Genomic DNA, 17,694 nt, shown 5'->3' with positions numbered 1-17,694 from the left:
AATGAAGAGGTAACAGAGATAAGGCAAGAAGAACCTCGAAATAATGAACAGGAAAACGTGCAGGAAGAGCAACGTAAAGACCTACAGCAAGAGCTCTTAGAGGAGCAACAAGAAGATGTACCACCTGAAAGAACTTTTTCCGGTAAGTGTATCGATTTGACTTTTTTTCTTAAATCATCGAAGGTTTTTTTATAATCGATCACGAAAACAACAGTTATTCTTGTTTTTTTCTGGTTTTGTTGTTTTAGTCTACGCCCCAATTTACTAACATGCTTTTTCAAGCACGTTTGCATTGATTTTGTCTATCTCAACTCTGTAGAACTCTCCTCCTCAGTCATTTATTACACACTCGCGCGCGTGCGGGCGGTCATTTTGATGAGATTATTAAAACGTATTATTTAAGACCCAAATGCATCATTACATAAACACGTAATTACATGAGAGCGGGGGTAGCTCGCTTAACGCGCTGGGCCAGTCCATGTATACAGAGTGAACGTTGTAGATGAGGTAACTCGCTTCAAAGAATTGAATTTTAAGTTAACTCCCTCGATCCCTCTCCCCCACTGAGCTGAATGTTTCCAAATTATTTGTGCACACACTACGCGTTTTATTGAAGAAATGTAGCAAAGACGACGAATGAGAATGTCTGTATAAGCCGAACGAACCTGCCCAGAATCTCCTCATAGAAGCCTGAACCCTCTGGAACCTTGGTACGTAGAAATCCCTAGAAACCATCCAAAAGCTATCCTGCGAACAGGCTCTGCTATTTAGGGAATGATGTCCGTCAATTATTTAGAGTTTTGTAGATATATCAACAGAATTGATGTTCGTAGGCATATCGCAGCGACATTGCTACCTGGGAGCTAGTTTTCCTTATGTAATCAGGTTAATTTTACGATTGTCAACAAACCTTTCTGCGCAAGGGGTATTAATGGTCACCACTATGTTTAGTGAATTTTAAAATCGTGAAGCATGTTGAAATGTTATATTTATAATAAAAGGGATATCAGCGACATTGAAAGTAATCACATATATTAGTAGCTTTATAAATGGTTAACTATTACCTTGTTGTACATCTAGGACATCACGATGCTACAGTAGTGATAAATGTTCCCAAAGATAGTGATCTCTGGGAAATGATATATTCTCAATGGCTAGAGCTTGCTAGAATGCTGGGTATATCTGAGGAAAATTCGCACAAGATATGCTCTGTAAATAATAAATGGCCATTGGAAATGCTTTTGAAGTGCAAGAAAACAGAAGGAAAAAATGCCATCGCAAATATGTTAGTTGAAGATTTAAATCCCTTCGGCCGTCGACAAGGTAGCATTGCTGTTGCTGTCTAATTGTATATACGTAAAGAAATTTGGAGAATGTTTTAATGACTTAAACATGTTCTGCTCACCACCAACATTAGCATTTTGATGTAGGTATAATCAATTTTTTAACAGTGAGCTAGGAAAAGCTGTCAAATTTCTTCGCTTGCAGTGAGTTTCACCAATAATGAAACGAAGATCGTTCTGAAAATAAACAAATTTATCAAATAAAAAATCGACAACTGCACAAAAGTACTAATACGTATCCAATGTTTGACTCATAAACATTCTCATTTTATAACAGGTTGTTTTATGTTTATGTATACGATGCTCTTCTCCAAATATGATAAAACATTTTGGAACCTTGCTTTGGCGGCTTACCCATGAAAAGTTTGTTTGTCAATCAGCTGACTTTATATTCATCTCAATGTCAACGATAGGAAATTCTCCATTCATTAAAACCATACACATACAGGCCAATATTTGCACAATAAAATCTGAAAATCATCGCCACTACACAGAACTGTTTGGATTCGCTTTCTTATACAGTCATCACATTGATAAATTATATAGCTAAACATTTTGCCATCAAAAATTAACTGCGACTAGAAATACGTCAAGGATACTTGCTTCTTGGAATATGTTTCACAAATTATTATAACTCACTTGGTTTATTATATATATACATTGGTTTATCAAAAACGCGCTAGCATGAATACATAATGTAAAGCAGAATCATTCTGTATAATACCACAATACCTATATTTTTGATTATTAATGGCTAATATTGTTGATCAATTCTTTGTACAGCTTTCACGCTCACTTAAAATGTATAAAAAACATATTCTACAAGTCGTACAACTAGAACACGCATACATTGACAGTCCTGTGTACAATACTTTTTCTTTTGATGATGACGTAGCTAATAAATTTAAGACTAATTATAAGGTACTCAGATATTTCGATCAATTGAAAAAGCTAAAACTTTTAAATATAGGTTCCTGAATAAATATGCTTCGTGCGGGCATCAATACAGACGTCAATTAATTTATAAGACCTAATTACACCTTCAGCGAATTTTTCTTTTTGGACCGAGAAATATTATTTACTGGATATTGTTGCACGATATTTAGATTTTAACTGTAATTGTTCAATAAATTCAAAGAAGTCGTCGTAAATTGGTTAAATTAAAGGACTCTTAAAACTTTAACATTTGTAAAAACGTTCACGTTTATTAATAAAAGAATTTATGAAAGCCTATTATTGCTATGAAGAACGCATTGTGGGTTTTATGTGACACAAACATGAAATTTTGGAAAAATCATTAGCCATTGATAAAGTCAAGAAATAACAACTCAGATAACGCACGAATATGTGCATTCCATGCTTAAAGCCCTCAGCCCTCAAATTTGGTCATGCTATGCATATGTGTTCACTCACTGCAAGAACAATAAATTTACAAAGAAACAAATAATACTAATAATGTACAATTTACTTACGTATAGCAGGATAAAAAATATGGGGTTTGCTATGCCATTGATTCAAAGGCAAACGCTAAAAGTCGAACTCGTGTGAAAGAAAAAGTCACGAACATTTTCTTTCAGTTAAAGTTACTGTGTTTTTTGGTTTGCAACTTTCTCAACATTTTGCTTCCAAAACATTTTCTACCTTAAGACAGTTTTAGACAATATCCCATATTTTTCTAGAACCTAAATATGTGACAAACAACAATGAAGTTTTTAAAGAAAAGTTCCTTAACGACGATTACAACATTCGAGATGAAATTGTCAATACCCTCCAACGGTAAGGTTTTTATATTTTTGTTATCTTCCATAACTAAAAAAAATGATGCAGTTTCATTCATAGCAACTTTTTGCGAGGTGGAGATTTAGTTCATGATATTGTTTAAGCATTTGATCTTAACAAACAATTAGCTTACAATTATTGCATGTGGTTGAGCATGATAACAAGAATTATTCAAACAGAGGTCAATATTACCTACCGAACCAAAGCTCTGGCTGATAACATTGACCAAGGTCTGAATATTTCTTGATATCATGCAAAAACCGAATTCAGTAGTTGTTTTATTATGCAATAATAAATACAGAAGCATTCATAAAGTTTTCCGTGCTTTGACAATAATTTTTTCGGTTCCTTTTCGTCTTTTTCCCGTAAGCACTCGATGACAACTTTCCTGACTGAGAGTGTAACACTCCCCGTGTATTTTTACGTATTTATTTTCAATAGTTCAAGCGAAAACAGTTTGTAAACTCCTGAAAATCTTTAGCGAGATTCTGCCATTTTTGTTACAATTTTCTCATGAACCATTACGTCATCTACAAGTAGTATTCAATATTTTTCACGTGACAAAACATTGAGGATTTTCTATTGCCTTTTATGCAATCACAATTAAGTTTGCACGGTCAGTAGTCACTTGATGTGTAAGTCAAAAAACAAAACTCATTATTTCTCGAGGGCTCCCGCATTAAGTTTTTGGTTACGTAGGAACAAAGATAATAAATTTCAAATTTTCGACAGCTTTTCAATATAATCAACGTCTTTCGTGGGAGATAAAAATAAGCTGGCAACAATAGCAAAATGCTGTAAAGGTGACCACAGCGTTTTTCTTCGAGTGTTTTCTAAATCCTTTCTCTCTATTAATAGTCGAGTTTTGTCGTTTAATAGCTTGAGAAATGTTTTTTAGTTTTCAGCTCTATAGCTGTTTTATTTGTTATGATATTAAATTGAGCGAGAAAAAAATTTTTTCCCTTGTCTCCGTGTGTGTGTAGTGGTGGGGGACATTGCATTTGTTTTAAGTCACGAGACTAAAAATTATTCAATCACATTTAACATACACAGCACCAATACAACCGTGTTTAAGAATTGTTTTTGAAAGATGAAGAATTATTAGGCTAGTTAATGTTTATCGTTAGTTTCTATAAAGAGTGTTTTACCCTTTTGAAAGGTCTATGTTAAGTTTAGATTTGTCAATAAAGAATACAGATCACACTCTTCATTGCAAGTCATGAATGGTTTTTAAGTATCCTCTCCGTGCTGGTGTTAACTACCGTTATGTTGGCAAAAGCACTTGCTATTTCTTGAAAAAAACATCTAAAAAAACTCACACATTTACGTCAATACAAGAGCAACAACGACAAATCATGTTAGGACTCCAAAAATCTTTTTTCTCTTCAAAATTTTAAGGAAGATATTTTTGTATCACGGACAAATAGTCAGCTTCACTTTCTTATATTTATTTATTTTTCCCTGTTTAGTTTTGTGTGGATAAACGGACCTGTTGGAATGGCTGATCCAAACCAAGAGATACCTTATGAACATTTATTTATCACAGTTGATAAACGGGAAAAAATGTCGTAAGACCAAATAAAGGAAGAGATTGTTTCTGAATTTAAATGGGAAGCGTCAAGATTCATCGAATTACGAAGTTCAGCATCGAAACCATTAAAGTTAAAACGTTGTGGTCATGTTCGTTTATCAAATACGTCTCGAGATATTAGTGATAACATTTGTTGTAGCTATGAGCTGACAATGTTCTGTCGTAAAGATGAAAACTATTTCGCCTCGACCTTTGCACATGACATCTGTAAAGGACAATGGATTCCCATAGAATGTAAAATGGCATATCATAAAGATCTTCCTGTGTTTATACGTACAGGTCAATGCAACTAACTTCATTTAATTACACTTTAGGTTTTGTGTTGCTATTGACCGAGGACAAACGTCTCAGCTAGGGTGAAGAAGCTAGAATTGCCGGACAAAAATGGTTGGAAAAAACATAAAGTCAGAATATTCATATTTGCAGGTTAATATGATGTCTTGTGATTATAGTATGAATTTTTCATTTAGGTTACATTTGTTTTGGATTTCCTGTTATTTCCATTTTGATTGAAAATAATCATTGCTATGTCCTAATGGTGTAGGAATTTTTTATTTTCAGAATTTTTTATAAACTTGCTGCCAGCTGTTTCACATTTTCTCCACTGAAGCCTCAAAAGTGCTATAAACGATTTAATGCTCTGTTTCCTAAATTTAAACCTTTCTTTTACTTAGATAACTTTAAAAATGCCCAAAAGTTCGCTAGAAGAGCCATTGCCACTTCAAACATTGAATCAGATGATGAGTCAATCAACGACAAGCCACAAAAACGTCCTCGTCTCAAAAGGAGTATGGAAGAATTTCCAGATTACAGTGACATAGAAAGTAGGTTATATAGTATTCTAGATATTTCTCTCCGATCACAACAACTTACGTACACAGTAACACAGAAAAGTGTTTTATTTCTACTGTTATAACTACCTACGTGCGTATATGGCTGTAGTCAATGAAGGGTCTTGTGTGCGAAACACAATAAATTCTTTGAAATTGGCTATGTCTTCTTCCTTAAGATGGGAAAAGATAAGATTAAGACTGAATTTTTTTGCCTTAGCTACTTAAATATTACATCTTTGGCAAGCATTAAATTAGCCATATTTTAGTATTTTTAGTATAGCTTGAGTACTCAATAAACATTCTTATTGCAATGATCGGGTATTTTTTCTCATCAGACGATGATGACGGTGATAAACCCGTAATTCAACACAGAGCACCTCAGTTACCTCCTGCTCCACGTTACGCATCTTTTAGTATGAACAATAAACATTTATTGGAATCTTCTGAAAGTAATATGATAACAGCCGTCATGGAAATCTTATCTACAAATTCTAGAAGTAAGTAATGTAGTGGCAATGCAATAGGCCATTGCTTTATTCAAAGGAGTGCAGTTTTTCTTATATTGCTATGTTGCATTTAAATCTAATGAGTGATTTTGCTTTTTAGATTTGCCGATGTACAGCGAGTTGATCTCCTTTGCAGAAAAAGGTATAAGCGCAATTATAATCCTTATATAAGTGGACAATTTTTTGACAGAAACATGCATGTATAAACTTTCTCTTTTCATCCTAATATGATGTTGATCTATATTTATATGACGGTGAACTAGCACCAGAAATCCTAAACACAAAGGATCATGCAATAATTTCCACATTTACTAGTAGGACACCATCTCAGCGTAGTGGTAAGTTTTCTATCATCAGAACTGACTAATCAGCAACTTTCATATAATATGTCGACTAAAATGTTGAAATAATTTTGATTGATTCTTTTTAACTAACTTTTACATTCGTATTGTACATTTACTGTTTTTCTACGCTCATGGTTGCATTATAGGGCTTATGTATGTTCTACAGGTGCTGTTGGCGTTGGTCCTTTAAAATGTTATTGTAATTAGTTGAAAAAATGTTAGTTATAGTTAAAATTGCAGTTGTGTTCACCACGATTTAATCAAAATACATTCGTTCAAATCTAATTCTCAGCGTTTGCTATCAAACTACTAAATGAAACTTTCTCGAGGTTTTTTATTTTTGTCACCTTTCTGCTTCTGAGTTTTGAAACTTGTAGTGGTTTAATTTAAATGACGTTCGTGCGTGCAATAAAGATATATGTTAAACACAGTACATGTCTTCTCTGTAGATAAAGGGCAACGTCTCTTCAGAAGGAATTCTTACAACTGGCACAACAATTGAAAGACATTCTCAACGAAACAGTGATGTCTTAGGCAAGCTTTTCTTACAATTCATTATTGCATGTCTCGTTACGTTTTCATTTACGTTCATTTCGTGTCGTTTGAAATGTTTTTATTTTCTTCACAACTAACTGCAACACGTGATTGCTTTGCAGATGCGCATGACCTTTCATCTCACGAAAAGCCTTCGACAAGTTTTATGAACATAATACCTGCAGGAAGACGTTCTCAACCAAACATTAATGGTACCTTTTCTACAGTATATAGTTTTTGAATAGCGTTGTTATTGTGTGTGTATGCGTATTCGATTAGCAATTTGATGCGAGTTTTTATTTGAATTTTCTTGTTAGCATGTTGTAAGGTTTATATTTTTAAGATATTACGTAGGTTGTACATAAGTTATTTTGTTATTTTCTTATCTATCTTGTAGGCTTCCAAAGATCAGTTCTCACCAAACTGGAAACATTAATTGATAAGCAAGAAGAAGCGTTGTCAATATTGCGTGCTCTGTTAAGCGCTACGAAAGGTGTAGACGAGCACGAAATTTTGGAAGATGTTCTAAAATGAAAGATGATTTGACTCGGAAGATGACTACCGCTAAGGTTGTCGAAACGTCAGTCAACAACAACAAAAACAGTCCTTCTCAGGACTTTATTAACCTTGACGATCATCATTTACAAACATATAAAGATGTTGTACTTAATCCCTTAGATTCGGTTGAAGAACTTGAGGACCTATCCTCTAGACTTGATGAAGAAAAGTCCAGAGAAAGTTGGTAAGTTTTGGAAAGTTAACCCATACGTATTTAGTAATATTTATTGGCACCGCTATTTTTTTTGCATGACTCTTTCAAGTGTTACGTAAAAAAATGTGACAAAGGAAGGCATAGCCCTTCCCCTTTATCGGTTTGGAAACGTGAAAACGATAATTTCATTTGCAATTACGTAACATAATATTGACTTTTTTTCTACCATTTGTGTTTGAAGCTTGAAAACATGCACGTTTGTCAAAGTCTAAAATGTAATTTTAATGACGATTTTCGTGACGTTAGGGGGTTTGATTATCTGATTAAACTATATCAATGTAGCATCGTGTTTTTCGTGAGAGCTTTGTCGTATTCTGATTGATTTAAATACGTTACGATACTTCAAACGGCTCTTAGGAGTGTGTCGTTTTATTTGTGCTGAAAATTTTTAACGAAGAAACAGGTCTTTCTAAAAGTTCTCATCATTCACTTTGGATGATTTTGTTTTGCAATTCGAGATCAAAATGCTTATTTATATGTGTAAATTCAACTTTTCCATATAAGTTATCTTTTACTCTCTTTACTAGCTGCTTTTTTTGGTAGCACTGTGCGCAAACACCTGTGCAAACAGTGTTAGAAGAATTACGACAAAGCTGAGAACAAATATTCTATGGTCCCAATATAGTTTAAAAGGCAGAAAGGCAAAGCGACCATTTCAGCACCTTGCCCTATGCAAAGTTATAACAAGTAAGCACAATTAGACGATAATGATTGCTGCAGCAGTACCATGTTTTGTCTCTTTTTTTCTCGTTCATGAATTGGAAAAACAGCCATTTATGTTGCTCCTTGTCATAAGGAATATTGTTGCAAGTTTTAAAAGCTAATACATGAAACTGTTTTGCAAATGTCGCTATAATAAATTGTTGTTTATCATTCATCTTACGAAAATGATTTAGTGTTTTATCAATGCAATTTATTTAAAGTATGTCTTTTCTGTTTCGTTTCACTTGTTAGAAGCCTGCCTCAGAGCTCATAAAGGATGCAGCGAGGCCAACGTTGAAGAGCAAATCGCCGAATTTTTAAAATATGCTCCAGGCAAGCAAGGTGGTTCCAGATTTAAGGTAACATGTCATTATCATCATAGATTGCTGGGTAAAGTATATAGATGCCATTTTTTCTTTGTTTGATTTTCTCAACTTAGACAGGGAGAACTCAACTTATTTTACTCCGTAATCTCATAGTTAACATATTTGTATTTTCTTGTCTGTGTAAGTTGAGAAAAATACACAATAACATTATTGGCATGTGCACTTAAAGAAAGTGAGCATGTGTCTTTCATTGTCCTTCATTTATAAGTAAAGCAAAATGGAATGGACACTTATACATAATGCGTACCTTTAAAAACGTTCATTTTAGTGCAGGCATTAGATTTGTGCAAGTTTTAAATTTTGTTAACTCAAACTGCATGATTAGATATATTATATACAATTTCCTTAGCGTGATATTAAACAATTATTGAATGAAATAGTATATGAATTAAGACTTATGAAGGCCAAGGTTTGTTCAATCTACCAACGCTGAGGCAGATAGAGCACATTGATGCCTTGATAATTCTTTATATTACGCGAAAATCCAATTCAATAAGTGTTTTATTATTTATATAAAAAAGCAAGTGTTGGTTAAATGTGAAAAAGGTGCCGTAACGATTAAAGTTTTCTTCACTTGTTTTGTTTCTCGTGCGTATGAGATGACGTTGTAGCGCGAGATAATTTCTTATATCCGACGTACGTACGTAGTGGCATTCATATAAGTGGATTTATTCAATTGCTTTTAAGTGAATAAAACTAAAAAAATACTTTGACCCATATGTTTATATAAATTAAATTAAGAAGATATACATACAGCAGACGATTCAGTTTTCCATTTAAATAGCATCTCTTACAGACAAATATGTCAATGTTGTTGTAGGTGGTAAGACATATAAAAATGATATATAGACTACCATTTTCTAATAATCATATATGTTATTTTCTTGCAGGTCAGAAAAGGCAACTTATTGGAATCGGCTTAATTAGCATTTTTGTAAATATGCATATTAAAACACGCACAGCAAAATAGATGAATTAAAAGTTGATTATGTGGAAATTAAGCTTTAGTTCGTATCACTAGAAAGGCTGTTTTATGATTTCACAAATAATGCATCAGTAATTGTATGTTAAATGAACGTCGGATAAACGTCAGGTAAACGTTGTATGAACGTCTGATAAACGTCAGGTTTAGGTTGAAAATACGTTACATCCCAACGTTCATCCCAACGTCGCCACTACGTTCCTACGAGTTCACAAAAAACGTTCACTCAACGTTGGTCCCCGACGTGTTTCATCCACATGTTTCATAGAATACCTGAAGAACATTCCAAGAAAAGGGTAGCTGATCATTTTGGGTGCAAACTGGTTAAGAACTGAGTGAAATCCCTCCAATGCACTTGTATGAGACATTGGAGAAGCTCTCATGATTCTAGCAATCAACCTTGGTTTAGTTAAAGCTGCATATATCTTATTGTATGATATAGAATCTAAAGACAAGGCAATGAATAAGAGATTATTACACACAGAATATTTCTTTTTAATAGCAACAAGAATTGTTTTAGATTTTTTACCTTCATTTAGCCATTTGCATGGTTTTATGTTGGAATCATGAGCACATTTGTCAAATAAAGGGTCTGAAAATCCACTGTGTTGGTTTTTGACATGACCAAGGAAAGATTTAAACTTAGCCACAATCATATTTCCTTTACCAGAGGGTGTTGATGTAGCACTCCAGTACAAATGGTTGGAACAAGGTCTTATTGAACTTGATAAAGACTCACATCCAGCACATTTTGCAAGTTTGGTCAGGACTTTGGTCACTTCTAAAATGAAATATAAAATATGTTTTTGATACACACTTTAATTATTGATGCCAGTATAGGTTGTAAATTGTATACTAGCTATATGTTAAATTCTTGCTTCATAAAGTACTGCTTCATTAACTAAAAAAAATCATTACTTTTTATCAAATACCAAAGGTCAAAGTAGTGGGTAATACTTGGACAATTCTCTCTCATATGTTTCGCAATGTGCGTATGCCTGTCAGTGATTAATATAGAGATCAGAATATTGCAAGATTTAAGAAAATCCATTGATCTTTTAAATTCCTCAAACTCTAGACCAGTGCTATTTCAAACTTCATTTCTCAACAAAATAGCAAATAGGAAAATAATTTTAATGAAGAAAATCACATAATTCAAAGAAATGTACCTGCACAAAAGAAAAACTAATGATTTGGGGTACTGTGCAACAGAATGCTGTATATGCAAAATATTTAAAACAATGTCCCATGGAATCATGTCTTCCATCCCCAGCAATTGCAATTGGCTGTTTACATGCCATCACTTTCTCTATCAAACTGTCTTGGTATTTTTTCCAGTAGATTACCAATGCAGAATACAGTTTTTCCTACACAAAATTTTTAAAAGACTTTCAAGCTTTTCATTTGATTTTAGTAATTACTTTACAACTTTCTTTTACACCATCGGATAAGTCTTACTTACACGAAGTATATACTCAATGAAATGCAGGCCAATCCCATGTGCTGTAGAACACTGATCACCTTTGTGGCAGAGTTCCAGCAGTCAAAATACCAAATGACAATAGCTAATTTCTAGCAGGAATGGAAGTCTCAATCATGACTGGTTAACTATTTCATGTTGTGTCTGCTCCACATTTTTGATTGGAACAAGTAACTTTCACTTTTGACATTGAACCATTTTGCAATATCTCAACAAGAACATCATCTGATTTGCAAATTGGGCAGAATTTAAAAAGTGCAAACAGTTGGGTGAAGAACATAATGAATTTTTTCTCTGTTCTTAGGTTGGTGTCTTTGTTGAGCACTCTACAAAAGAAAAAAACACAATTTATGAAATGCAAGGTAGTGACTGATTAAATAAGCTGTTTAACTTTGATTTATTTAACAATCACCACTATTTTAACATTGCCATGGTGATTGATAAATTACAGTTCTCATCCAAAAGTTGTTCCCTTTTAAATAATCTTGGCTGCTCTGATTCAGAGTCGACATCCATGTCACTAGATGTGATTATCTCTTCTGTCTCAGTCTCATAACTTTGTTCAGCACCAAGATCACTTTCTGAGTCTGAGTCACCACTAAGATCATTTGGGTCCAAAACCTCCTCAGCAGGACAACTATCAAGATCAACCACTTTGCTACTAGTTGATGATTCTTCATTGCTGCTGTTGTTGTCATACTCATCTATGAAATAAGACACTTCAGTAATGTGCAGCTACACAAGGTTGATTAAGTCCATATTTCTTAGTAATTAACTTCAATAATTTTCCAGTGGTGCATGCAAGCTTACTTGGTAGTATTGTAGAAATTGAGGTTATTAAACATGGCTGATCCTATTACGTTGGCAAATCTTCTCTTGACCTACAATCATATATGAAATAAAATTAACAGGCCCATCTTCTTAAAAAACACTTACCTACTGCAGGCATATCCATATTAGAACTGCTTGCATAAGTTCTGCTACACTGAAGCTTATGCTTTGCAACAAGTCATAAGTTTCTGTAACGACGTTTCTCTTTTTCAAGTTTTAAAAAATTTTGGCATTGTAGTTCACATTGAACAGCTACTTCCATAGACATATACAAAACAATAATTTACGTTAACCCTTACAGCATTGCCGTAATAATCATATAAGTTTACCTTTTCTAATACAGGCTCATCACAAGTTGTTTCTTTTATTTGCTCTTGAGGTTCGCTACTTGTACTGGGAATATTTTCTGATTCAACCTCTCTTGTATAATCAGACATCCACTTTCTTTTCATCTAAAATGGCATATATTTATGAAATATACTCTCAAACAGATTCCAGGTAAAATGTAGATATGCATATGTATAATTTTTAACGTACTCACCATTCTGCGATCTCTTGTTGTAAGTTCATTGTCATCTCTTCGAGGATAAATGCTCGGGTAAGCAACGATTCCGAATTCATCTCGAATGAGTCGAGGTACAAAATTACTTTCTGATTCAGAAAGCGAGCCGAATTGACGAGAAAACGAATCGTGTGTGAAGTGTTCCGAGCAAACTGTGGAATTCGTTGTGGGGACTGACTGATCGCGAGTAGCTTTCACAAAGTTGACCCATCGCTTTCTCCTACGGTTAGCTTTCGCTTCTTTCGTCGTTAAAAAATGGTATGCGATGAAGTGAAATGCGTTTCTCCGAACTGGCTACGTTAGAACAACCAAAAACTACACATCGATCTAGCATTTTTGTGTTTGTTTACTTGCATAAACAGTCTAAGTTGTTTTGGTAGTCAGTCTGTGTTCCTTAAATGACGTCACAAGTAAGTCCCATGACACGGATTAGAGCTCTCGACATTTTTTACAAAACGTTGAAATTTAGGTTTTATTCGCATCTTTGCGGAAAGATAACTCAAAAACGAAAAAAGTTATTCAAATTCTGTAAACGGCATTTGTATTTTTTATCCAAAATCTATTTGAGAATAAAAAACTGAAAATAGCTGTATGTGTACTTTACTAAATGTGCTGATAGTATGAAGATCAGATGTTTAAATAAATAATTAAGTTACTAGAATGTGAGTTACTCTAATTATTTACCAATCTTAATACCAAACTCTTAATTTATTGCTCAAAGTTTTAGAGTCACCAATGCAAGAGAATCGATTGCAAGTTTCTGAGATCCCAGTTCCTGCTAGGGTACCTGATGCATTTGAGGAACAGCCACTGTCTTAATCTTCTTCCTTACCTGAACCAAGTCATGGGGATAGTAAATCAATAAAATTAAGATGATAACGCATTAAAAACCAAGCAAAAACGTCTTATTCATTTGAGCGCTTCCGGTTCCATTAAAATCAAAAAGATTCAGGTTTGTTTCATTTTAAGAATGCTTTTATAGCATTTTACAAAGTATGTCAAGTTAGTCAAAATGTCAAAAGTTAGTCATAATTCAGGTAATATTCTTCCTTAAAAGTGACTGTATGTGTTAAATGAAAATATGAAAACAGACAAAAAAAACTATTCAAAAGCTTCCTAAAAATTTCAAAATAAATAGAATGGAACATGACGCACATTTTCTGAATATAATTCCTTTTTTCTATTGATTCCTTATTTAAGTGGCTATTCCATTACCACTTAAATTCGTTAAGAGATCTTTGAATTCTTGGGATGTAAACGTAATGTAGTGCGAATAGGTGATGTTCATGAAGACAATCAAGCAAACCATCTTCTTCCATGTTAGTAAATAGCCAGACATAATGAGAAAGTACGCCACAATAAACGTCTCTATGGAGACGTTCAACTCTAATGTTATGCACCGATTTACCCGTTATAATTCCCCTTCCACAACCCCTGTTGGTTAGCATAAAGCGTGCAACGCCTACATTTTCTAAGCCATGGTCTGATCTGACTCTTGATAGCAAACCAAACTCTTAGACTCCCTGTGTAAAAAACTCTAGCACAGATGATGCACGATTATTATTGGCACATTACAGCTGTATAATAAGTCGGCTGTAACCATCAATACATGCGTGAATAACTATCCGCCATCGTATTAGCTTTTAGTTGCCATCAATGTGCATTAGGATGCCATATAGCATTAGGATGCGGAACATAATACTTACGTCGGTAGACTGCTGAGTTCCATCTAAGTGTTGTTCCAACTGGATCAATTTTCCTTAAACACTCTCTCACCCTTTGCCTCTGAACATGAATCCCTCTAGCCCTTAGCGCAACTACCATCCTACTCTGACCAATATTTGGGGTAACTTTCCTTATGTCTTCCATACTTGTGTAAGCTCATCCTCAGAGATATTAGAAAACTCGTCATTGATGTCTAATTCGTTTTTTCTCCTACGTAATGTTCGCGTAGACACATGAAATAATTTGGCAATGTTAACCCACGAAAAGTGCTTGCTTCGCAAAAATTCCAGTTGATTTTTTGTGGTATGGTATTTTGGTCGACCCGGCCCGTGTGTTGGATTAATTGAACACCTGTAACAATTTTCATCATTGATTGATTGGAGCCTTTCCATTTTAAGACAAAGTGCTCTTTGAATTGACAATAGACCTTTTAAGAGGTTTGCAAGCAAACCGAATGTTTCTTGATCAGTGTTTGCGTTGTTTAGTAGAGTTATGAAAACCGATTTCGCAGACTGTAAAAATGACGCCCACTCAACGTCGTGATGCCCCCACCCTGTCTGCGACAAAGAGGCATACTTAATGTTTAATTTTCCCTATGAAATAGTCCATTTGTCAGTTGAATAGATTACTAACGTCGAGCTCAACCCAGTTCCTAGCCTCTCTACTTCGATTTTGTGTCGAGCCGCTGTTTCTACTGGAGTTGTTCGTCGAACCAAGCGGACTATTAGGAGTAATATTTGAACTTTCCAACTGACTAATTCTTTGTAACGCATTATTCAAGTAAAACTGAAGTTCATTTTGATTTAGCATCTTCGACAATCGAGATTCGAGAATCTATTGCAATTTGCAAATGGCGGCCACGCACGCTTACCGCCCCACGTGATAAAAACAAGGCCGCAAAGCATCATAATTAGAACATATTTTTTTCGGAGAGCATATATATATTTTTTAAGTTTAGCATATATTTTTTAGGTTTAGCATAGGTTTTTCAAGTTTAGCATAAATTTTTCAAGTTTGGCAAATATTTTTTAATTTTTGCATATATTTTTTAAGTTTATCAGATATATTTTGAGTTGAGAACCGATTTATTCGATTCAGAAAATGCAAATTTGAAGTTCAGCACATATATTTTCTGAAAGACAAATATGTCCGGCTTGGCGCCTCATAAATCAGCTTCTAAGTGGCTTCAGACAAGTCTAGGGATGAATATATTGAGTTAGCCTTCCAGTTGTATTAGAGTTCATTGGGGCAGGCCAGACCGGGGTAAGACTGGGACGAATGTGCAGTGAGTATTTTGAAATGTGTAGTGAGTATTTTGAAATGTGTAGCAAGTATTTTGAAATGTGTAGTGAGTATTTTGAAATGTGTAGTGAGTATTTTGAAATGTGTAGTGAGTATTTTGAAATATGTAGTGAGTATTTTGAAATGTGTAGTATGATTTTGAGTGATGTTTTATTATTGTTTGTTATGCTTTCTAAATTGTTTTTCTGGTGACCCGTACCGGCCACCGTAGTTAACACTCACGTTTAATACATTTCATTCTTTGTTGCAAAAATGACATTCCGCCTATTTCGCCATGAGAGGTAAGAATTTCATATGTGAATATTGATGATTTTGAATAACATTTGGATGGAAAACAGTCATAAATTAAATGAATTTTCTTTTGTGGGTCAGGGAGTATCATCCCCAACTTTCATATATTTCGTCTCTCTAAATAAATCATTAACCTCTCTAAGAAATATTTTAACCCCAAATTTTTTGCAAAACAAATCTCTAGAACAGTTGAGCTGAGTTTTGTTGTCTGGAGCTCAAATTTGGCTTAAAAAATAATTAGGTTTGTATTGCAGGTAGGATCGCCTCTCAGTCCCAGCTATTATAGTTCAGTGTGCTCAACAGAACGTGAATTTTAAACATAAATTCTCTTTAGTTTCACTCAGAGTCATTGAGGTCTATAATAACTGGAGCGGCTATCTCAAGCGCGGCCTTAGATATCTGGTGACGCCAAAAAAATGGCGGATTTCGTCCGTTGCCGCTGAGATTTACCGAAATTGACCGCTTTTCCGAAAATTTCACAATTTCCCACTCCCTCCTGAGGAAAGAGTGAAGAAAATGTATGTGTGTATTTGGGATTCGGCAAGCAATTTTTTGATGAAAATCACGATAAAAACCTACAATTCGTAACAGCGAGTCAACATAGCTTTCCAGTTATCGGCTCCTACGAGGATGTATTTATAACTATCGATGAAAGAGCTATATGTCGGCTACACATCTATGAATGCAGATATGCGTCGTTTTCTTACCAGCGTCAAACTTGTTTGATCGATTAAACTCTTTAGTCTATACAAAAAAGTATATCATAGTTCATCTCCACAGTGGTTCACGAGAGAGAAGTTAGCTTATTTTTTATCATTGCTATTTTGCTTCTTTTTACTTGTTTCTTTAAAAAAGTAAATATTAAATCTCTGGATATTTACGTATTTTCTGTAATTGAGTTTCATATTAAATTTCAAAAGACTCAAGTCTGCATAGGTTTGGTAAATGAAAACAAACAATATTGTATAGAAATTACTTTAAGTAACCTTTTGTGATGTTCTGAAGTGCAACTGCATCAAATACTTGTAAAGTTGTAGCACATTTTGATTTTGTTGTATTGATATATAAATTGGGCAAAATGCAAATAATCATCAAAACACTTATGCTTCCAATGGTGTTTATAATTCATTTTAGTTTTAATACTTCTACCCTTATTTTTCACTTTGTTTTGTTTTTCCTATATTTTCAATATAAGTGCACAATTTGAATGATTAAAACAGTTTTCACTTCAATAATAAATTTCATAAGCAGTTGGTAGTGCATTTTGTTCTCTGAGTATCCACATTTGGTGTTTTCTTCATACATGAATGATGAAATGCATATGGATATGTCATAACAAGGCAATAAAACCAAATGAATTAAATACCTATAGTGTACTTTTATGCTAGAAGCTTAACAGCTTTCTAGAAATTATAAAGTTATTGGATTATATTACCTCTATATCATCAATCTCATGAAAAGAAATAAGAAGCAAAATATTTGTAGAAAAGCTTTGAAAAGTGAAAACATTTATTTAAAAAGCAGCAATGATGCATATGATAAATCCCATTCTGTACTCTAATAGGTAAATAAGCTCAAACTGTTTCTTAAAGAAATATAAGAAATATATAAGAATATACAGTACAGTAAATTTAAAGGTTTCATCACTGAATCTTTAATGCTTCAGTATAGTGCATTAGATATTAGTAACATTTAAACAACACTCAACTAAAATATTTTGATAAAGATATG

At 33.9% G+C, this 17,694-nt stretch overlaps 1 protein-coding gene and 1 long non-coding RNA gene across 3 annotated transcripts; one reads left to right on the top strand and one right to left on the bottom strand.

Annotated features, from left to right (window-relative positions):
- Positions 1–891: 891 nt before the first annotated feature.
- LOC124451899 lies at positions 892–5,098 on the top strand. The gene is made up of 4 exons (XM_047002504.1): positions 892–1,323; positions 3,023–3,119; positions 4,592–4,947; positions 5,028–5,098. The coding sequence occupies exons 1-3, from the start codon at positions 1,050–1,052 to the stop codon at positions 4,692–4,694; spliced, it is 474 nt and encodes a 157-aa protein (XP_046858460.1). The 5' UTR covers positions 892–1,049; the 3' UTR covers positions 4,695–4,947; positions 5,028–5,098.
- Positions 5,099–9,495: 4,397 nt separating this feature from the next.
- Positions 9,496–13,025, bottom strand: LOC124451905. 2 transcript variants are annotated; one of them, XR_006950738.1, is made up of 7 exons: positions 12,625–13,025; positions 12,413–12,535; positions 12,063–12,133; positions 11,665–11,956; positions 11,235–11,578; positions 10,942–11,139; positions 9,496–10,553 (listed from the first exon to the last, which is right to left on the bottom strand). It is a non-coding gene; the product is annotated as an uncharacterized LOC124451905 (long non-coding RNA). The 2 variants fall into 2 exon arrangements; XR_006950737.1 differs by having other exon boundaries at positions 11,235–11,956.
- Positions 13,026–17,694: the final 4,669 nt, after the last annotated feature.

Source organism: Xenia sp. Carnegie-2017, unplaced genomic scaffold (genome assembly GCF_021976095.1).
Source record: "Xenia sp. Carnegie-2017 unplaced genomic scaffold, XeniaSp_v1 HiC_scaffold_24, whole genome shotgun sequence".
In the NCBI taxonomy this organism is placed as follows: Eukaryota; Metazoa; Cnidaria; class Anthozoa; order Malacalcyonacea; family Xeniidae; genus Xenia; species Xenia sp. Carnegie-2017.
This window is presented reverse-complemented; position numbering and strand designations above follow the sequence as displayed.

What these genes read in the sequence shown, in the direction of transcription:
- LOC124451899 (XM_047002504.1), top strand. Translation starts at nt 1,050, where the DNA reads ATGGTTAACTATTACCTTGTTGTACATCTAGGACATCACGATGCTACA. An exon ending in TCCCTTCGGCCGTCGACAAG is followed by an intron (nt 1,324 to 3,022) that starts GTAGCATTGCTG and finishes ATATTTTTCTAG; the next exon opens with AACCTAAATATGTGACAAAC. An exon ending in ATTGTCAATACCCTCCAACG is followed by an intron (nt 3,120 to 4,591) that starts GTAAGGTTTTTA and finishes TTCCCTGTTTAG; the next exon opens with TTTTGTGTGGATAAACGGAC.